At 39.9% G+C, this 23732-nt stretch overlaps 1 protein-coding gene across 11 annotated transcripts in view; it reads right to left on the bottom strand.

Annotated features, from left to right (window-relative positions):
- The window catches only part of PAK3 (p21 (RAC1) activated kinase 3), a 272619-nt gene that overhangs the window by 54898 nt on the left and 193989 nt on the right, over positions 1–23732 (bottom strand). For all 11 annotated transcript variants that reach the window (XM_061179278.1, XM_061179267.1, XM_061179272.1 and 8 more), the window contains 3 exons: positions 11853–11953; positions 6085–6238; positions 4533–4570 (listed from right to left, as the gene is read on the bottom strand). In XM_061179278.1, coding sequence (XP_061035261.1) covers positions 4533–4570; positions 6085–6238; positions 11853–11953 — 293 coding nt within the window. The remainder of the gene's footprint in view (positions 1–4532; positions 4571–6084; positions 6239–11852; positions 11954–23732) is intronic.

The raw sequence follows: 23732 nt of genomic DNA, 5'->3' as shown, positions 1-23732 counted from the left end.
TGCTCTAGAGAATACACCAGCTAGAGGAACTACCTTAGGAAGCTCTCCTTTCTTTGAGCTTAATTGTTAAAAGTCGAAGAAAGAAGAAGTAAGGACTTTGGAGACTTTAGATAATGCTAAGTGTGGTCTGAGATCCCCTCTTGGTTGCTTGTTTACAATACAGATTTCAGGGCTCCATTCTACTCTGGGAATGGAGCCCTAGAATCTGCATTTTAACAGGCTATCCAGGCAATTCTAATGCATACTGAAATTTTTAAAAAGCACTAATGTAGATGAACAAAATAAGCCAGTACTGTAAATCAAAAAAGTGTCATCTGTCACACGTACACCCAGTTTCTCTAGGCACAAATCACGGCATATTCATATTATTGCTGTTACCTTCCACTCAGGATTCTGAATGCATTACTTCACTCTCAATAGTACAATAAATATACACAAATTTCAAAGTAGCCTCAAATTGAAGAGTAGATCCCTGAACAGCATCTAGCGTTTAATAACACTAATACCAAAGAAGCTATCACGAGTGGGCAGTAAAGCAGATTCATATGACTATGAGAGGCATCGCTAAATTCATTATTAATTATATTGCCATTAGTTTAACACATTTAGTGAATATAACATTGTTTCTATTTTGATTCCCACCCAGGCTACTAGAAGATGCCAAAACTTGTGAGCAATTCAGGCTATGTCGAGAAGGGGTAGTCAATACCATTAAATCACATCCTGTAGAATAGCTAGGTCTACTGGGAGTGTTTCTAATGCAACAAAAGCGCAAGCAGTGTTAAGTGCAATCTCCCCCTAGAGCCATAAGGAGAACACAAGGTGCAATTCCCCAGTCCCAAGTTACTGAGCCCCAAAGAAGTGATCCAACCTGACCTTAAGGGTCTAAATTCAGTTCATTCAATCAATAGAAACCCAGCCTTACTCAAGTAGCCTAATCAATTATCTCCATCTGGAAGTCTTGCCAAACCTTCGAACTCAAACTGTCCAGTAGGAGACTCAGCATCTTCTCCCAGAAATATGCATCTCCTGAAAGATAATACCCTCATCTTTTTGGCCACCCACATAGCATCCAAAGCCTGCAATCATCTCTGACCTCAACCTTTCCTCCAACATCTAATCAATAACCTAAACATCTTTGGAATTTAAATCTAATCTCCATTCCCACTGCCACTATCTCACGTAGGCCCTCATCACCTCTGGCCTTGGATGCTTGCAATATTTCCCCAGTCAGTCTCCCTGCATCCAGTCTTACCTTCTGTCCTTAATTCATTCTGGACATTTGCGATCAGATCACTCTTCTAAAGCATAAGCTTTAATCACCTAACTCTCCTGCTCCACAAAACTTCAAGGGCTTCCCACTGTACACTTACATAGGCCAGATTCCTTAGAATACCATTTAAGGGCTTCTATGATTTGGCTCCAACTTAACTTTCAAGGCTTAACTCCTATGATTCCTTTTCTTGCATCTCAGTCTTCATTCAAACCCATACCCCCTTGTCCCCTTGCTCTTTTCACTACCCTGCCCTTTATCATGCTTTCCCTTTGCTTAGAATGCCCTTCCTTATCTTCACAGATCCAAATCGCATCTGACCTTCAAGATCTAGTTCAAATTCCACCTTTTCTATGAAGCATTTTCTAATTCAATATTCAACAAATACGTACCAAGTGCCTATTTTGTACTAGGCACTGAGCTTAAGCCCTTGAAGAGGAGGGCCTGCTTCCTTTTCCCTCCCCAGCTAAAAGTAAGCTCCCTTCTTTGAATTCTCATAGCGTATGGACATATTTTATGGTATGTAACATGATCCATATGGTACTGTGCTTCTTTATGTTCATACTTCTCCCTTACCAGACTGAGTTCCAAATTTCCTAGTGCTTATAAGGAGGCACTTGATAAATACATGTTAAATAAGTGAATATCCAGTTGTTTTATCTCCAAACAGTGAGTTCATGAGTTTTCTTTTTCTGATCTGATGGAATATTTTGAACATTATGTAGATTTAGTTTTAATTCTGCAAGTAAAACCAATAGAAGCAAGCTAAAAAAAAAAGGCCAATATCCTAGGAGCTATAAGCTGTTTACAAAAATGAAAACCAACACACAGACTATCCTAGCAGGTTGGTGTTTAAAATAACTGACGACCTGAAAAGATAACAACTATTTCTTTGTCAAGATACTTATCTAGTATTGCACAATAATGACAGTAATTAAATCAAGGGAGGTAAGGTATGCGTTGCTCATGGAAGGTTGGTATTTTTGTCTTTCCCAGTTTGCTATTATCTCCCTTCACGTGCTGTTTTCAGTGAGGCCCAGGAAGCTGTCATGGCAAAGAAGCAAAAGGAGGGCAATGACCAGTGAGAAAAGAAGGGCTACATTCTGCTCTGTTCTGAGAATTCTGAACAAGGCACCAGTACCATGGCCTCAGACAAGTCTCATGCATGGAGAGAATGAGTTTTCGTCTTTGTTGCCATCTACAAATAGTAGCAACAGTAGCTTACATTTAATAAACACATAGTATGTGCTAGGTAATGTACTAAGTATATTATATGCATTAGCATATTCAATATTCATACACGTTTTAGGAGGTAGGTACTGTTATTATTCCCAGTTAAAGGCTGAGGAAAGAGAGGGTCACAGAAGCTGAGCCACTTTCTCAAAGTGGCTCAGCTTGTAAGTGGAGGAATAAGACTAAACACCTATGCCCAGAGCCTTTACTCTTTTAAGTTTTCTTTTTAGTTGTGGTAAAATAGACATAACATAAAATTTACCATCTTAACCGTTTGTAAGTGTATAGTCCAGGGGTGTTACATATATTCATATTGTTGTGCATCCATCCCTGCTATCCATCTCCAGAATTCTTTTCATCTTGCAAAACTAAAACTTTGTACCCATTAAACAACACCACCCCATTTCCACCTCACCCAGCAATCACTTTCTGTATCTATGATATTGACTACTCTCGATACCTCATATAGGTAGAATCATACGGTATTTGTCTTTTTGTGACTGGATTATTTCACTTAGCATAATGTCTTAAAGGTTCATCCATGTTGTAGCCTATGTAAGGATTTCCTTCCTTTTTAAGGCTGAATAATATTCCATTGTATGGATATACCACTTTTGTTTATTCGTTCATCTGTTGATGGACACTTGGGTTGCTTCCACCTTCTGGTTGCTATGAGTAATGCTGCTGTGAATATGGGTGTTCAAATATCTGTTCAAGACCCTGCTTTCAGTTCTTCTGGGTATATATCCAGAAGTGCAACTGCTGGATCACGTGGTAATTCTCTTCTAAATTTTTGAGGCACTGCCATATTATCTCAGAGCCTTTAGTTTTTACCAGAAATGATTTACTGCTGTCACACTGGCTGCCCAGGGTGACATCAAGCAGGCCAGCATTTGTCCTCTATAAAAGGAAGAATCAGCTTGATTATCCATGACTCTGAATAAGCGGTGAGGAAACTTTCACTAATGCTAATTATTTCACTCCAAAGGAAGCAAATGAGGCAGGAAATAATTTCTATCAGAATATCAAAATGAAAATCATGTAAAGGGAAGCCTTGCCTAAGACTGTTTTCTGTGTATGGGTATTCTTTCAGATACTATAGCACTTCCAAGGCCCTTGAGCTAGGTTGCTTATTTTCTAGTCACTTCTCTGATAAAACTATCTATGTGACTTTGGGCAAAGTCTCACTTTGTTGGAACAGGTGACACCAAAAGATGTAGTGGTATGACCTTAGACAAGTTATTTCACCTCTCTGAACCACATCTGTAAAATGGAGACAATTATAAGACTTACCTCATTGGGTTGTAGGAATGGTTAAGTGAATACAAAGTATTATTAGCCTAGTGCCTGGCACATTTGTTCAGTAAAGAGAAGTTTCTATCATTACGATGATTATTTTCAAGATTCTATATGTAAAAGAAATAGAAACATTTGTCTATGTAAAGACTTATGCGTGAATTTTCATAGTAGCTTTATTTATAAACGCCCAAAACTGTAAACAGTCTAGAAATCCTTCAATGGGTAAATTGTTAAATAGCAGTAGAGCCATACCATGGAATACCACTTAGCAATAAAAAGGAACAAGCTATTGATACAATACAACAACTTGGATGAATCCTAAGAGCATTATGCTGAGAGAAAAGCCAATCCCAAAAGGACATATACTGTATTCTTTCACTTACACTTGAAATGTCCAGAAAGACAAATCTATAAAACCAGATTAGTGATGGCCTAGGGCTAGGGTGGGGTGGATGGGGGTTAACTCTAGGCAGACCTGGGAGATCTTATTGGGGTGATGAAAGTGTTCGAAAACTAGATTGTGGTGATGGTAGCACAGGTGTATAAATTTACTAAAACTCATCAAACTGTACACTTAAAAATGGGTGAATTTTATGTATCTAAATTATACCTTTAAAATATTTTTAAAGGATTCTATGTGTATCTAAAAACAGGATCTGCACAATTGTGTTCTGTTGGACCACTGGAAACACCGATCATACAAAAGTGCTTTCAATTTTTCACTTACCGAAGGATGGGCTGCTATGTATCCATGTGCGCTTTTATCTGAAAAGTGAAGATAAAGATATTACCTTTGTTTCATAAAGACTGCCTCATTTAGAGACCATGCTTAAAAAAACTGCATGTGTTTGACCAGAAGGAAATTTTCTGATTCAGTATTAAATAGATACTATGACAAATGACTAGTTTTTCTTAAAATAGCTCACACCCTTATATCATCACCATATTCTCGCCACCCCATTTTATAGATCTTAATGAAGGCCTCCAGTGAATCTCATCTATACTGAGGAATGTTGAGATAACCTACTCCTGACTGGCATGATTTTACACGTCTATATCCAGAATTTCTCCCCGACTTCCTCCTTCCCTCTCCTCCTCCCTCCCTCATTTCCCTTCCTCCCTTCCACCCTTCTTTCCTTTCCCCTTCCCTTCCTCCCCTTCCCCTCCTATGCTATTAGTTAGCCTCAACACGAGAGCAACAAGAAAACATATGGTGAGTTTCAGAATAGAGCAAATAACTCAGCTACTGTCGAGTTCTAACATAGTTTTTTCAGGATTTCATCTTTATAAACGGAGAGAATTCGACACATAAAAACAAAAGGGTTAAAAAGCAGTGGCAACGTGGAATAAAGAACAAATTCTGAAAATGTGCCCTGTACTAAAACCAATGCCAAGAAGTAGGGGCTCTTTATAGCTGGAGCACTAATGATAGTATTCTCTTCTTTTCTTTAGATGTAAAATAACAAATTGTTTTAGAGACGCAACCCAGATCATCTTTTTCACAATGCAAAATAATTGCTTGGTATATTTTTTCAGTTGCTTACAATGCAAATTTGGACATCAAACCTTCAAACAAAGGCTGGGTCTACACGCTAGCAAATGAAGTCGAGATATGGCAGGAACGTGGCCATGTCAATCTCTTATAAATACCAAGACATGATTTCTTTTTTTAAGTCTGATTTTGCAGTCAGATCAAAATAACCCAGCAACCACAAAATTTGTGCTGTGTCATCATGGTGCGTGCAATTCAGTGTATCTAAGGGATAAAATAAATTTCAAGAGACCAGGGTTTGATCCAGACACCTCTTACTTCCTAAACGCATGACAAGGCCTGATCCTAAGTGACTCAGTGTCTTCATGCCAGTGAAGAGACAAAACAACAATTGTGATTGCTGATTCAAACTGACAACTACTGCTTCACTGAACAATTTCCTTATTTGAGTTCTAAAATCACCCAAGTACTGTAAATCTCCTAACATCAACTTCAACTTCCAACTCATCTTTTGGTTGACTTACGTTGAAGTCATTCAGAAAAGGAACTTGAACTGGCTTCGAATACCCTCCAGGCATTCTGTTCTAATCCTGAGGTTCTGAGATTGGAATTACTTCTTCACTTTTTTTTTTTTTTTTTTTTGGCTGCACCGCGCGGCTTTTGGGATCTTGGTTCCAGACCAGGGATCAAACCCGGGCCCCCTGCCATGGAAGCGCCGAGTCCTAACCACTGGACCGCCAGGGAAGTCCCACTTCTTCACTTTTTGATATCCTAGATTTCCGCTTACCTCCTGACGTAAAGCTCATGTACTTCTGGTTGTTGACTGTTTCTTTGGAATCATAGAATTTGAGAACATCTAGAACGGCTTGGGGGTTCTTCTTCTGTTCCAGCTTTGTTATGTTGGAGGTTTGGAGTAATCGTGCCCATTGCTCAGGAATTCCCTGTGGACAACCAAAGGGAAAGAATGGCAGCTCAGCACATTCAGCAGCTGCATTTTCATGTGCCAGTAAAGTTCTTCACCAAGAAGCCCATGCTACCTGTAGGATTACACTTGGGAAACTGAAGTTACACTCTAGATTTAAAGTTAGTAACTTAATAATGCAATCATTCTCTTCTCGAATTAAAACACATAGGTAAAACTAGGATCCAACTTAAAAAGGGTGGGTGGGAGTATGACTGTGATAGAAAAAAAAAAAGCGCATGAAAATCACCTCCATATTAACTCTGCTCATCCATGAAATGACGTTTACGGCTTAGCTTATTTTTTCTGGCGACTCAGGGCAGACATAGCAAGACTTCTCTAAATTTGTGCACAGCGTAGTACAGTGCAGATCAATAGATTTTATATGACTGGAATAACATAAGCTGTTTCTGGGCATGCTGGAATCCGAATATCTTTTAGAATAAAAGTAAAGCCTCACCCTTGGTCAGTTCATACTCTGTGGTTATCAAATGTAATTTTGGGGGGGCGGGGTCTAGAGCTTTAATATAAAGGGGGATTGAGAGGAGACAAAAATAGAATCATGAACGAGCAATCACCACAGGGGTGCTAAATAGTAACATTTTCCCTGCAGCTTTCTCCTCTCCTCCCCCCATCCCCTCCTCCCCACTTCGGTCATTGGCCACATAGAACCTGGGGACAGTGGCAACCGTGCCAAAGCCTTCTGAAAATTTGCAATAATCTGAAGCATTTAGAGCAGAGAGGAGGGAGTGTTTGGCAATCTAACCAAGGAGAATTGCAAAAATTACACAGAGAGGTTAGCTTTGTATTGAGCGTTCAGCATTCTTTCCTACATGTTCGGCCTACAGATGTCCCCATTTCATAATTATCCAACCTCCAAGAGAACTTGGAGCGAGAAACAGACACACTCTTCCTGAAGTGCATCTAGACACAATTTACGTGGCTTTGTCCTATGAAGTCTCGGCAAAACAATGTGTGACGTGGGCCTCCAGAGTTTGGGAATGACAACAGAAAAGTGAGATAAGCCAAGCAACAACTCTACTGCACACACATGAACCTGCTGCTGCAGTGCTATGACATCTCAAAGAAGCACTTTGATGCAAGCTTCTTTTGGGCCTGTGACGCACCTCTGGGAGCTTCCCTGGGCACATCTGTGAGCCATAGAGATCTGGCTGTAATGGACGTAAATAAAGAAAGAAAAGAAAGTTAAAACAGAATGTGGGACAACTTAGAAGGTGGGAGGAGATGAAACCAATGGGTCTGAATGGGGAGGGGTTAATCCCTTCTAAAGTGGGGCGGTTATGAAAATAGGGAGGTATTAACTAAATCAGGGGCAGGACAGGCTACAGGACAACAGATTTAAGAAAACAGAGAAAACAACAATGTTCCAAAGTTTGGATGCATAGTTCCACTTTTGGCCAGATGCTTCCTCCATAAATATGCAATAATAAGGATTACCATTAAATGACTGGAGAAATTACTAAAAGGCAGAAACATGAATTTGGAGGGAAGAAGGATGGCATCATGAAAAGCTTCAACAATAATTTGTAAGTTGTTTTTACGACTGGGTGATCACAGGTAGCCAATGGCCATGTGATGAACTTACAAATTTCAGTTCCCAATTCTGGTGAACCATTTTCAATTTCACATTGGAAGTGTCTGTATGGCTAAAATTCAAAGAAGAGGTATATGGTGATGCTGAATTTAACCTGTTCTCATTAAGGTGATTCTTCTGTATTTTGGAGCTAAAGTCGTGGCTGGCTTAGAGAAAACTAGATTAAGGATTTCCCACACAGCCAGACTCGATGTTTGAATTTCTTAGACATTTAGACCAGGGAAAGGGAAACCATTTCGTTTCAAACCATATTATGAATAATCTCCATTTTAATGCCGCAGTTCTAAAGTCCCACTTCCCACAAAATAAGATCAGATATAAGGTAACAGCTTTGTCTAAATAAAGATGATATTTCCAATGCTACAGAAACATGCTTTGACCCAACTGATTTGACTTGGGATACAGGTCTTTGATTCCTGGCATTTGGGGTTACTCCAAGCACAGTGAAAGGACACTTTTACATGCATTCATCACGCAATTTGATGCTAAAGCCTTAAGCCAAAAATGTGAACTCAGGAGCCCATGCATGATCCCAGTTCTGATTCTAAGTGCAATTAATAGCATTTGGTTAATACTGTAATGGCCAAAGGAGTTATTAAGTGTTACAAAACCAGGTATGCATTGCACATAACCACCAGAGCAGACATCACTGGCATGATCATTACCATAATCATTAGAATATTTGCAGTTATTATACATACTCATGGCACTTCTAAACTTTTGTGATAATAGTCTTGTGATCACTAGACAGCAGGAAAAGCTGCTGTCAATTGCAAAAGATCCTCCAGACAACTATACTTACCACGTGACTACACTGCTGACATAATTTCTTTTTTTCCTTTTTTAAGTTGAGATAAACCAGTTCATCAATGAAACCTGACACTTCAATTTGAATGTATGCCATAAAGGCACGTAATCAGAAAGCCATAACTCATTACTCCAAATTGAGGTACAAACCCCAGAAGTCAGATAGCTAATGGAGACCTAAAAGTGTGAGCTTCAGAAGCAGAAGCACATGTCAACGCCTGACCACGTATGTAATAACAACTAGATGTACATCAAGCTGGGGATTGTCCAGTGTAGCCCAGGAGAATGGCAGCATGATACAACAGGCCAAGCATTTATCTTATCATAAGAAATGATAATTTATATCACTCATACCATTTTTCCCTCTGATTGACTTGAAGCGACCGTCACAGGTCTAGAGGTCTGGAAGGGGGAGTTCTGAAGTATTTGGGACAAAAATGGCAATATAAAGGGTAAGGACTTATAATAGTTTCATACCCCAAATCTCACCTCCCAACCTAATTTTAACCTCAGGGTCCAAGTGTGTGACCAAGTGTACAAGGTTTTATGGGCCAATCAGCCAAAGGGTAAGCACCAAGCAATACATCAAACCAGTGTCCAAATATCCCAAATAACAGGCCCTTGTGAGACAACTGGACTCGACAGTTCAACAGATTGCTCAAAATTCAACCTCAACAACTGTAATGATCAAATTTAGTAATATGTCCCTCCCCCTCCACGTGAACACACGCACACACACACACACACATACACACACATACACACACACAACCAATTAGTGGTACTGGGGCGATTAAGACCCCATTCTAAATCCTACCAATAAAATGACTTTTAAAAGCTTATTATCATTTGGTATTTTTAAAGTTAGTAAATATAAATCATAGGTTAAAATAGTAAAAAGAAAAAAAGGGCAGCATTTGGTATCTTTAGAAAACAATGTGGGGACAAATAGTTATGAAAGATTATCACAGCGACAATAAAGTACATCAGATTTCCAAATTTAGTCTGTGTCTTATCTATATATTCAGTGGATTTCTAACAATTGCATCCAAACACTTTACTTTATATTAGGTTTTTGGGAGGAGGGGAAAGGTTCTTGTTTGGTTTGGTTCAGTTGCATCAAACTGTTTTTCACAATTGGAAAGACTGCCCATCACACATCCCACCCCACCCCTCTCTGGTTGATTCTTGGGGATCTAACTGACAGCAAAGTGAAAATGGCTGGTCTCCAGTCAGCAAGATGATGGTGATTCACTTTCCTTCATTTCCATTCAGAACCCATAAAGAACAAAGGAAAAGCTAAAGATAGAGAAATTGTATCGGAAGATGTCAAGCAAGTAGGAAAGAGTGGAAAAAATTTAAAAATTGGAAAGGAACCAGAATATCACATGAGAATAGTGGAGGGGAAAATTTTCACATCAGAAAACAAAAAGGAAGAATAAAAGAACAGAGAAATATGGAATGACAACAATAAAACAGAAGAAAAGATTAAACAGAAGAAAAGCACGTGGAAAACAAAAAGGTCAAAACTGGAAAGACAGTTCTTAAAATAAAAAAGGGAAGATTTGTAAGATAAAACTTATAATGATTCAGTGCTTTCACTGTTTCAAACATCAGAAAAAATAGTCATCTCTTTGTTTATGATTTTTTAAAAATCGAAACTTGTTCAGATTATAAAAATATATATAAATATTTTTTGTTTTGGGTGGTGATGATGGTGGTGGTAGTGGTGACAGTGAGGTTATATTTTCTAAGTGTAGCTAACAGAATATTCTCAAATACAGCAAAGAACAGAGGTTGGGCTCAAACTCAAGGCCATTTGAATAATGTCTCTGACTCCAATGATGAAATTGGTTAAACCAGTATCTCAACTTTATCAATGTCAGCACTTCTTAACGTTCTCTTCTGCTTGCTACTGAGAACATACAATCAGCTCACATCACTTTACAAGGCTAAGATGTTTAGTCAGTTTCCATTTCATTCTCACACTGCTTACTTCCGGAATTGAAAAAAGAAGGTAATTTGTCAGTTCAGAAACATGGTTTGATTCTCCAAATCAAATTAATTTGTTCCTTCTTTTTAAAAATTTAATCTTATGACACAGTCTACTCACTAACCATCATGTTATGAAATAGGAAATTTAATTATTTAATACCTAAATTTCTCTCTGGTTTAAGAATCCAAGAATTAATGGTGATGGTTCTATCAAAGATTTTTTTTTCCAGAATGCATTCAAAATTACTCATTATCTCAGAATGCACATTTTGATTGAGGTCCTTACTAGTATGAAAAAGTAGTTAATCTTCCTGAGGACATGTTTCTAGCCACATCTTTTCCTTCATCCATCTAAAAGAAAGATGCCAGATCTTTAAAAAAAAAAAAAAGGTATAAAATATCATAGATCTGAGATCATGTGCTATTTGAGCACTAAAAATATCCAAAGAAAGACTGGATCTATAGCTATAGTCTTTCTGGAGAATTCTTATTGGTATTTATTGTGCATTAGGTATATATATTATATTTGTATATATGTGTGTGTATATATATATATATATATATACACACACATATATACAAATATAAAGTAAGCATATAACCACTAAAGCATACGATACAGCCATCAATATTTCTTCCTGAAACATGGGGTCTGTTGTTTTGAATGTCTACAAAATATACCTGTAAATAAGCCTAAAAATAAGCTATGTTCTTGAAATCAAAGGGAAGAAAAGGTCAATTTTACAGAGATTTTTGGTTAGTGTGGTTAACTTATCTGGGTAATCCAGGTTCCATTGTAAAGCCTGAATTATTCAGATAGACTGTCTTCACGGGCCAAGTTGAGTCAATGGTTCTCTGATTCACTTCAAGTGATAAAGAACAGGCTCAAGCTGAGTCTCTCTGGACTACATCTCCTGTGCCACGGTAAATTAGCATTTTCAATCAAGTTGAAGGCTAACCGCGATCAGACGTTTTTGTTAAGATGGACAAAATAATTTTGCCAATACTCTTGCCACTCTCTAGTTCCATCTGTGATTGTCTAGGCAAAGTCCATCTTCCTTGAAATCACCAAAGACATCAAGTCTGACATTTTGGGACGTGGCAATTCTTCCTTCAAACCTATTTTCACAAAGGAATCTTTTCATGCCTTACAAAACAAAATAAGGAGCTTACTTACAGTGAATTCCCCGGTGACTGCATCAAACCCCACATGAATCGTATGTTCAAAGTCTGAAGGAAGAGAGATCTCTGGGCGTTCTTTCTCTTTCTTCTTATTGGCTAAAGGCAAAATGTTAACATGTATTTATTTGGGATACAGTTTTGGCATCCATAAGTTGTACAATTAGGTTCATCAAAATAATTACAAAGTTGAAAGACAATTGAGTCCAACACAATTATAACAATATTTAACTCCAGAATTTATAATTTTATTTAAATAAATGGCTGAGAGTTTGACAAAATGCTATGTCCAAATAATTTACAAATTTCCAAATCCAATTCAAACAAAACTTGCAGTCGAAAACTGATTTATGTCCTTTACCAGTCTAATGATGTAATCAGCAGGTATCTAGGTATACTGTGTTTAACTGGTCTTGTTGGATCAAATACCACTTACTATAGAAGAAATTCATTAGACTCAAGTCAAGCTAAGCCTTACTATTAGAAAGAAAGAATAGAAAAGTGCTTAAGCTATCTATAAGAGTGTTATGAATTGTTTCTATTTTAAACCATAGCTAAATATCAAGTAACTAGAACTTTAATTTACACGTTTACATTATGAAGCGTAGCTTAACAGGCTCTTGGTCTTCTTTCAATGAGAATACTATTGCAAAGCAATAACTTTGCTAGTAAAAAACAAAACACAAATTGTTGCTTTTTACTGAATTAATTTTATTGAGTTCTTAGAAACCTCAAACCAATTCCTTGGTTTAGTCATTTTAGTTTGTAGCTATTTTTCCATGTCCCTATAAATTTTGTCATAGTAGCCATTCAAAATCATTGTCCTCAAGTAGCAGATTATTCATAGTGACACAATTATGAAGAAATACATCAATAGTTAATAAATCAAAAGCCTTTAAAGGTATAATCACTGAAGAAATTAAGTTGGGAACTGTAATGAAATTAGCCTATCTCAAAAGAGATCCCAGGAGGAAGTTATTATGGAAACATTGTAAAATGGCATTTACTAGCTTCCGTAATAGACAGAGCAGCAAATTTGAGCATGTATCTCTGATATGGCTGCATTTCACAGTCAAAAAAATAATACTCACCCTAATACTGGGTAAGTCAGCATGAACCAGTTTTGCCCAATTGAAACCAATCAACTTTAGAGTTGCCAGGGTGGCAAATTTAGAACATTCTGATTCAAACAGATGTTTCCTTGGCCTCAATTTCAGACAACATTTAATTAACCATAATGGATTACTGGTTTTGTGGGTTACCCAGGACAAATTTTAAATTCAAAACATTTCATGTTCAAATGTCATTTGTATGGCTTCTTTTCACTTTCTACTCTCTCTCACTGTTCCATATCGCCAGCCAGAGGACAGAGATATGGGACAGAAATATGGAAATTCAAGTAGTAAGAGGATTAAGATACAGGATTAAGAAAGAAAGGTTGGGGTTGTGGGGGGGACAAGGGTCACTCAAAGTCTTTGCCTGGCCATGGAACACATTTAGGACTCATTTTGAAAAGTATATATGTGCCATCTAACTTCAATTCAGCACGGATTCCACATTTACAGTGAGCCTACTTTATTGACTATCATTTTAACTGAACATTAGAGTTTTGGGTAGGTACTTCTACTTCCCTGCATGTTTATGGACTGTAGCTACCATTTATACTTGTTCACCTACCATTTTTACTTGTCCAGAAAGGCAAACAGAACAATCAGCTTTCTGTTCTTGCCACTCCACTGAAGATGTCCCAGCTACTCCTGTAATCGTTTTCTTATTTTCCTCTTTCCTGATCTCCCATCCATGTTGGACATGGCTAACCGTCTCTCTTTATACTTCCTTGACAATGTGGTCTGACTCTCCTCCTCCCTCAGTGACCATTCTTCATTTGATGGGCATCTTTTCTTCTGCCTTTCCTGGTGCAGTCTTTGGCATTCATTTCTCTTGGATGGCATTCACTCCCAGATACTAACTCATGTTGGGTAATTCCCTAATCTGCGGTTGGCAGGGGTAGATACAGATTTTGTGGGACCAAAGACTTTATGTAGTTTGAGAGGAAAGCTCCCTTTAGGTAAAAACAATACAAAATTGCTAGGGCTTCTTCTAGAGCCTTGGAAGAGTCCCAGGCAAGTGAGAAACTCTGAATAAGCAGCTTTATTCACTTCATAGTAAATCTACTCTGGTGGTTGGTGGCCTTTTTGGTGTCAAAGATCACTCTGAAAAATCTGAAGAAAGCTGTGGTACTTCTGTCTATAAAACTGCGCTATACACACATATACAAAATTTTGCATATAACTTCAGAGGTTCAAAATTCCCCTGGGCTCTAGGTTAAGAACCCCTAGCTTAGTCTCCATCTCTAATCATTGTATCAACTTGCATCCATGACCTCTCTTGCCAGCAAACAGGCTCTCCCTACTTCTCCATTAGCAATGGCTGCACAATTGAAGCCTGTTGACTTAGACGTAAACATTCCACTTCAGCTGAGCTATGTGAATCAGCCTAATGGGGTCTCCCTAAGGCCAGCTGGTTGCCAGTCCTTCACCAGCCTAATTATGCCATTCTCTTCACGCAGGACAAAGCGTAACAGAGGCAGGAAGCCCAAACTCGCTCCTCCTTCAGTGTCCATGTTCTCGGTGAAATGATAAGCACTCACCACCCAGATCAGAGAAGGATGAAGGCTTTGGACTCCTCCTCTTTGGGAGGCTCTAAGCAATGAAAAGATTATGACCTTCTCTCTCAAATAAAAGCAATACTAAAGCATAAAAAGGGAAGGAAGCCCCAAAAGTTCTGATGTTCCCATGATGATTAATTTAAGTCTTTAAAAAAACTACTCTATATCCCAAATCAAAATGCTTACTCTGGCTTTTGGTTATTTCAGCCCTGGCCCAACTGCCCAAATCATAAATTTGGGAGCTTCTTTGACTCCTACTTTAATTCTACCTTAATCAGTCATCACGTTCTATTTCCCAAACTCATTTTGGATCCATCTCCTTCCTTGCATCTCCACAAACCATCATCTTAGTCCAAGGCACCGGCATTTTTCACCTGGTCTTACTACCTCCAATTTTGCCCCCTGCAATTCATTACTCTGTGGCCAGAGTAATCTTTTGAAATATATATATCTGCCTGCATTCCTGCCTGTAAGATCCTTCAATGGCTCCCCATTATCCAGAAGTTCTCTTCTTGCTATGGCCCCCGCTGTTCCATACCCATTTCATGCTCCCTCAACTGCCAAGCTTTTCTCTTACTGCCAAGCTTTTACACATGCTACACGGAGGCCTGGGAAGTCTTACTTCTTAACGCCCCACATTTGCGCCTATTAGTCCTTTTTCTTGAAGACCCACTCTTGTGTTTCCTCTCCTTTGGCCAGTCTTTTCCTGTCTTCCCTCTGCAGACAAAGTTGAATGCCCTTCTCTTCATGCTCCCAGAGAGCTACCCAGTGTGTACTCTGAGTTTGACCCTTATTAACACTGAATTGTCGTTTCTTCTTTACATACCTCTCTCTCTAGCTAAAATCTGAGATCTTTGACGGCAGAGACTGTATCTTATTCATTCTCACATTCCCTAGCACCTGGCTTATGTCTGCACACGTAATCACTCTCATCTATGGAATATTCACCATGTGCAAAGTGCTTCTAGGGTTATCTCATTTAATCTCCACCACAATCTTAAAAGGCAGGCATTATTATTGTATTATTACTGTTTTATGGATGAGGAAAGTAAGACTCAGTGAAGTTAAACCACATATCCAAGATTACACAGCTGGCAGGTGTCAGAGCCAGGATTTGAACCTAGGTCTCAATTGTGTCTACAGAACCTAAGCTCTTAATAGCTACACTATTTATTACTCAGTAGCATTAAAAGAAAACCTCAATAGGTTTGAGCCGTTAGTCTTCAGTAAATGGTTAGTGACTGAATGGAGACTAGCTGAGAACTTTCTTTTTTTTTCTTTTAAGGAATACTAAAATGTCTGTATCTCCCCCAGAAAATTCTGTGAGCAGTGGTTGTTTATATCAAGACTCATCCTAACCTGAATCTTGGGCTCATAAGACACGGCCTGATCACCTCTGGGTTGATATTTGCAGAGAGCAGAACAAATGAGTACCACTTTCTAAGTGTATCAACCATATTCTATTGGAACCTAGAGCGAAGGCCACAAATTGCTGACTAGACCCCAGATTACAAATGGTGTTTGGCACTGGGACCCTCTGCCTGCTCGTGGTTCTGGCTGTAACTCCAGGGGCCAGCTAATCTCTCCAGAATCTCTCATCCTGACATCTTTCCCCATCCCACTACATTTTAAAGAAAGAGAAGTCATCTGTCATCTCCTATACACCCCGACCCCAATGTTCTGCATTTCTCTAGTGACTAGGGCTTACTCCATTAAAATCTCCCCCTACACCTTCACTTCAACCTCTTCATTAAATGCACTGTTGACTTCTTGCCTTAGGTTCTCAAACTTCACTGTGCATTACTCTCATGTGGGAAACTTCAAAAAAGTAAGAGAGAGAGAGAGAGAGATTTCAGAGCCCTGCCCCCAGAGATTCAGATTTAGTCTGGGGTAGACCTCAGCACCTTTAATTTTTAAACGCCCTCCGGTATTTCCATTAAGCAGCTGGGATTGAGAAAAATAATTTTAAACCTTACTATCCAACGAAGGTATCACTTCCTCAGATAATCCTGATGGATGCTGATGGTTCTTCCCCATTCCAAGTCTTTAGGTCCGGGGGAATGGAGAAGGGCAGAGTTTCCTCATTTTTATTCCATATTGTTTATTTGAGATCAGTACTTCTGCACTTTCCTACAAAGCCCCCTCCTTTGAGGGTACTGCCATTTAGTTCTCCTGGCCAAGTCCTCTTATCCACTGAGGACTTTGGCTCCCAGTATTCCTTCCGACACTCAGTGCTGCCATCCCTCTGTGAAACGTAATATACAAATGGACACCCCTTTCATACACACCCTCTCCTTTCAACTCCTTGACCTCCCTCAGCTCTAATGAACTTCATCTCCTTTCCACTTCTTCAATCCACTCCCACGGCCACCATTAAACCAGTGGTCCTCAACCAGGGCTGCTCATCAGAATAACCCGTAGAGTTTCATAAAAATCCCAACACCTTGGGCCCACTCAGAACCTACTATATCAGGATTTCTGAGGATGAGACCTGGGCAAATGATTTTTTTAAGCGCCATAGATGATGTGCAGACAGAGTGGAGAACCACAGCTACCCCAGGCCTCTTCATTATCCAGAATGACCCTTTCTCTGAAATAACCCTATTATCTCATTCTCTGGGCCCAGCCTCCCATCCTGCTAGCCTTCTCACTCTTTCATGACCTTATTCCTATTTTACTTGTTCTTTGATGTCAACAAAACCTCCAATCCCTGGATCCTTCCATTTTTAGCCAATTTCTCAGCTTCCTCCTCGCCTAGACTCTATGGTCCATCATTTAAACTGCTCTTAAGCCAGTGCCCTGGAAACTATGCTCCTGTGACCCCCTCTTGCAATTCTCCCACAAAACCTTACCCTGACAGAATCCAACTGTGAAATCTCCATTTCCATACAGAGGCTGGTAAAAGTTGTTGGGGGAAAAAGAATCACACAGCCATGCAGATTGGTGCTTACTATAAAGGTCACGGACAGAGTTGGGTCATCAGTGGCACTGAGCAGTACCCTTCTTGACCCTGGCCAACTTCCTTTCCCACTGCTCTAGCGAATATTCTAGAATTTCAGAACTTCACTGAAACTTCTGCTTCATCCTCTCCTGCCTTAGTTTCAGTGTAAGAAATTCCTTCTACTTCACTGAGAAAAACGGAGGCCATCAGTGTGGAACTCTTTTGACTTCACTTCCTGTCCCGCTCCTATGAATTTATCTCCATCAGTAACATCTCCCTTCACATCTTACTGGAAACAATGTCCTCTCCTTCTACCTGAGGTTTATGCCCTCACTGGTGCTCTAGATCCCTGGGCCTCTCACTTCTCCAGGGGTCTCACTCCATCAATTACCTCCTACTTCTTCCTGTATCTTCAATCTCTCCCTCTCTACTAACACTTTCTATTTGGCTTTAAAAAAACATGCTGAGATTTCTTTAGTCCTTAAAAATTGAAACCTCCTGCCACCACACAGCTTTCTTTAGTTGCTATAGTCTCTCGACCTTTCCTTCTCTAGCTTAAACTTCTTGAAAAGGCAATCTAGACTTCCTTAACCCTCACTCTTCAAACCACGGCAATGAGTCTCTGAGGTCCCAAATTGATCTCCTCCCTGAAGACGGCCATTTTCCAGTCCTTACAACCACTGACCTCTCAGTCAAAACTGACATTGCTGACCATGAACTTCATGAAACTAACTTCTCCCCACCATCTTTCACACAATTCTTTCCTGGAGTCTATTCCTACATTTCTGGGTCTTCTGTAGACAATTTAAATAGTATTCCCCAGGAGCTGTCCTAGGTCCTCATCTCTTCTCATCAACACACCTCTCCCTTTGGTCACCTCATCTACTTGTACGGTTTCAATCACTATCTACTTCCGTGACTCCCCAGATGGATCCCCAGCCCTGACCTCTCTGCTGTCCCCTGACTGAACACCTCTATTTGGATGCCTCCCAGGCCCCTCACTCGAAATATTTTCAAAAGAAAGTGAATTCTCTACTGCCTTTCCCCATGTAAAATAAGAAATTACAATTCCTCTTGTGTTCCCTACCTCACCCTCCTCTAGTTTCTCTTGTCACCATCTGATCAGTTGCCTAGTTCTATTAATTCTTCCTCGTAAATGTTCCCTCTGCATTGCCCTCTTTTATTCTTACAACACTGGCCCTTAGGCCAGGCCACTGTCATTTCTCACCTACCTGACTCCCACAGCCTGACTTGTCTTCTTTCATCGCCCACCACCCCGCCCACATTCATTCTTCTCCTGTGGCTAGAGTGATACTGTGAAACACAAATCTGATATTATTCCCCTGCTTCGATGTTTCCGCATCGCCTTCAGAATCATATTCAAAGCGCTTAGCATGGCACATATAAGCCCTCCAGAACCCGATCCCCAATTACTTCCACAGCTCTGTCTTCCATGCCTCTCCCACCAGCACTCTATGCACTAGCTACGCTGAACTACCTGTAGTTACAGTCATAGAACCTCAACTAATAGTGTGTCATGCCTACTGCCTTCATAATGCTGCTCCTTGTTTCTGGGATGCCACCCAACTCTTATTAGCTGGTTCTATTCCTTCTTTAAGACTCACCTCAGTTGAGTGGTCACCTCCTCCAGGAAGCCTTCCCTAACTGCTCCCTTCCCTCAGTCTTCAATAGACGCCCCTCCTCAGTGCTCACTTCTCTATTGCACTTACCACGCTAATCTCTACTCATTGACTGACTTGTCTGTGTCCCTCACTAGGCCATCAGTTCCTTAAAGGCAGGAACTGGGACTTATTCACCTCTGTACCCCAACATCTACCTAGCATAGTACTTGATTCAATAGATATTTAATGAATAAGCAAATGAACAAATGAATGGATGAATGAATGACCTTCATTATATGAAATGAGACCCAATATATGGAAACAGGTCATGCCTATTTGCCATTATGTGTTCATGGATGAGGAGACATTGATCCAGGTTCCCCAAGAAGGCTGGGGGGTGGGAGGGTATGTTTCAGAGTAGTTGTTATAGTTGCAGTTGGTGGTGATGGCGTTGTTGCTGTTTTCCCCACACTAGGGATGCCTCTGTACTCATTCAGGTACACCTCTTGCCTGGTGCCACTTTGGGGCCAAAAGCATATATTGGCAACACAGTTGTGCAGGGTTCGAGGTACAGCAAAGCAACCAATTCTCCCCTGGATGAAATCCCAGGATGGTGCTATGCTTGCCTTCTGAAAGCATTTTAGAAATCTGTCACCTGAGTCTTCCTTGTTGTAGGAGTTCCACTTGTCATCTTCCCCTAAAATTCCTGGAAGTTTTGTTGGGCCTTCTCATTGGATGTCACGTCCAGAATTATTTTTTAGAACACTTTCTAGCTCCTTCAAAACAGAGCATGCAGGAAAAGAAAAAGAATAACAGGGGACAGACATAGAGAAATGCTTTCCTACATAAATTTAGCCTAAAAGAATAGAACAATAATTATTTTTTAAAAAGCAATGGAAAGCACGCAAAGTTACGGTGTATGGCATAATAAAAAAAAGTGACATTGAAAGCCATATAAATACAGAAAGAGAAAAACAAAAATATTATATAAAACATATTTTTTAAATGCAGAAACAATTTTTCCAAAGGAAAAAGCACTTAGGCTGGTTAGTTCTAAACAGCAAGCATTTCACAGCCCTGGCTCTGAGGAACAACTCTCTCTTGCTACTGCCCCAGCTTCCTTTTCCTTTGAACCAGTCAGTGGGTCAGTTAACCAGTATACATGGAACTGTGGATCAGTGTAGTGACAGATTGTGCTGCGTGACTCATTAGGAACTAAAGTAATATTCTAAATTTGTGATCTCATTGGGGAAATAAGCTTAGCAAACAAGAAGCAACAACTGATACTACCAGACCGTCGAAAATTTGGTGCTAAGTTGGGAAAAATAGAGTATAAATGCTGTAGCATGTCAAAAGAAAAGAAAATCAGAAAACTCTGGTGGAGAGTGAGGGCTTACTGGAGAGGAGGTAGGATTTGGGAGATGGGTCTTAAAGAATGGGTAGGCAGGAAAGGTAAGGCATCGCGAGTAGGAAAATCGGGAGAGGCAAAGCTTGGACGTTGAAATGTATACAGCACATTGACGAGGAAGTGAGAAGACAGAAAGGTAAATGGGTAGGGTGTGGTCTTGGAAATCAGGAAGGAAGATGAAATTGGAGATAGTGATAACAAATATGCTGGGAAAGGCTTTAGAGCAGGTGGATGATATGGTAGAAAAGGCGTCTTCTGGAAGACAAGCCAGATAGCTTTGTGCTGCTAGGGACACGTGGGATGGTGGAGGCAGGCTTCAAAATGGTCGCTGTTTCACACAGACTGAGGAAGAAAACGAATGACGGGAATGTATGGGAGGACCTATCTGCCACTGCATCTGCTGCCTCGTAGATCACCTACTGGGCATTTCCTGCATAAACTGTGTGTCTGATTTCTGCACCTAGATTGAAAATTACCTGAGGACAGGGAATCTTGTCTTATATGTAGTATTCCCCCTCCCATGACACAGTGCAGAGCTAGGCACATAAAAAGCAGGCACAAATCTTTTCTGAGTAAAGTATGTAAGTGAACTACAAAAGATGCTCCAGGTAAGCCGACATTAACATCCAATTCTGTTCTATCTCATTTTTAAACTGAGATAGCTAATAAACGATCTGGGCTCAAAGTCTGCATGCAACTCAGATTTAGGCATTGGCTGGTTGCACATGTCTCTATCCTGTGATCTTCCAGAAAGTTCCTTTGAGACAAAGGAGGTCTAAAAAAACATTTTGCTAGGCGGCTCATACTGGAGTTGCTGGAGTTGGAGCTCTCCTAGGAGGGTCGCTTGTCCTACAACCCCTAGCTTGACACTAGAAGCCCTCCCTCTTCTCCCCCCTTTGTCCCGCTCCCCCTAGCCAGGTGCAATCTGTACTCAGTGTTATGTGTTCCTGAGGCCAAACAACTTGTGCCAACATGGGGTCATTTCTGGCAGGGGCAGTGAGGGTGTCAGGGTTAGAGATCCATCATACTAAAATACTTGTTTTTCACCTCAATATTCCTGGGCTTTGCTCTGGGAATGCCATGTTGGAAGGATACAGAAGTATTTTAAAGGGCCATTCATCTCCTATGGGTGACAACCTTTACTTTTCCCAGTAGACGATCCTTAGTGACTTGGTCACTAGCTGGGTGAGAGGCGCATTCAGTGGTTCGATAATTTCTCCAGTTCACTGAGAGGCAATGCCTCACAAAGATCGTTTACAAAATGTTACCCTTGTGGTCTTTCAAGAATTAAAATGCCTTAGTGTCTACTTAACTACCAGGAAAGAAAATTAAGTACTGGAGTTGGTGTTTTTTAAGTTAAAAAATGTCATTTTGCTCCATCCTCTGCTTTGTGGGTCACTGAGCACGCCGTGCCATAATCGCCCGCCTCCCCAGCCCCCAGCCGGGAAAATGTCTGAGGTCTTATAATTCGGGTAAGAATAAGTATCCCAAAGCAGTTCTTTCTATGGCAACAGCAGCACTGCAGGTGGTGTCAAAAGGCGAGTGCTCATCGCGAGGGCAACAGTTCCAGGGGGAATGACTTCTGCAAAGACAGTTCTAGTTTCTGGCACTTCTGCTCTATAAACAAATATCCTGTTTGAGGACATATTATGAGAGGGGACCCACAGGAATTCCTCATCTCCTGAATTCAGGAAGTGCATATTTTCCCTTACAGAGGGGAGAGATTATTTATCTAGTTTTCCTCTATTTTTTTTTTTTTTGGTAGAAAGAATGACATTTTGTGGGCCTTCAAAATTTATTTTTCCCATTGGAAATACTTGAAAGTACTATGTGGTAACTACAATGGAAAGTTAGGCATAAAAATAGATTTTATTCTTGGCTCTAAGAATTTAAAGAAATTGATAGTGCAAGGTTGGTAAAAGATTTAAAAGAGGTTCTAGGTAACAGATATATTTCTGCTTAAACCTAGCATCTTGGGCAAAATACATACCGATTCTGAGCAGAAAAGGAAACCGATGTTGAGTAAATGAGGAAAAGGGCCCAAATCCTTAAATACTGGATTATGAATGAATCTAAAGGGAGGGATGAGAGGTGACTCTTGTGTTCTATTTTAATATAGTTCTTTATTTTAATTATAGCAATATCAGATATTACTTTTGTAATAGAAAAAGATTTTAAAGGCGAAAAAAAATAACACAGGAATCAGGGAAAAATATTTAACAATTTTCTTTTTTTACAAAGGCTGTTACTTTCTGCTAGCAAGTTAGGTCCTCAGGAGGAGTAACTTATAAAAAGGCATGACTACTGTTGTTAACTGCTGATTGAGAAAATGGGTTAGATTCACCTAAGTTTCACCTGCTTCCATAAAAATTCCATTTCTGCATATTCCATTGGCCAAAATCTATTTTCAAAACAAGTTAGGTGACTCTCATTTTATGGCAAGTGGTATAATAGTCAACTGTCACTGGACCAGGAGTCGGGGATCTAAATTCTAGGCCAGCCTTGCTTTGTCATTAGTAGTGGGGCAAGTTTGTGGAGGTCAGTTAACCTCTCTAAACTTCTGCCTTCCTCTGCAAAATGGATAAACCTTGCCCCCATCACAGGAGGTTTGAAGAAGGTGATTGATATGAAAGTACATTGAACGCTGTAATATCCCTACAACTACCATCCAAAATACATCATCTCACTAGGAATATACATATTAGCAGGGTGACTGTGTTTGCTGGAGAATTAAGTAATCTGTCACTTCTTAAACCCAGCACTTCCATGCTATGAATGATGTCCTTGCAAATATAACTACCAAGAAAGGAGATTAAACTGGGCTATCTTAAACATTCACTGCTCTTATGTCTTTCATTATATTAGCAAACGCCAGAAGTATACAGTTGGGAAGGCCCATGGTGGAAGGTTCCTTCACCTGCCTTCAGGTAGAACCTGCTAAAGTCATGAGACACCCCCCCGTAAAGAACCTAGAAAATTTCACCCTAGGTAATTCATAATATTTAATCGGCATATCTGGAATTTCTTTATGGCTAGTTCCATTCCCTCTGGTGGAACAGTAAGCCCATTTCCTCCTGTCAGGTCTTCAGTGGCTATGAAAAACAATATATGCTCTCCATAAACCAGCAGCCTTTAATGTATAGATAAAAACTCAAAGTGGTACCCAATTCTGCAAGAGTAGCTACAAGCCCAATTCGGAGGTTGGGTGTTCCATGAGGATGATAGGGAAAAGGAAATGA

The sequence above is a fragment of the Eubalaena glacialis genome, chromosome X (genome assembly GCF_028564815.1).
Source record: "Eubalaena glacialis isolate mEubGla1 chromosome X, mEubGla1.1.hap2.+ XY, whole genome shotgun sequence".
NCBI lineage: Eukaryota > Metazoa > Chordata > Mammalia > Artiodactyla > Balaenidae > Eubalaena > Eubalaena glacialis.
The sequence above is the reverse complement of the archived record's forward strand: the minus strand, read 5'-3'. Positions and strand labels throughout refer to the sequence as shown.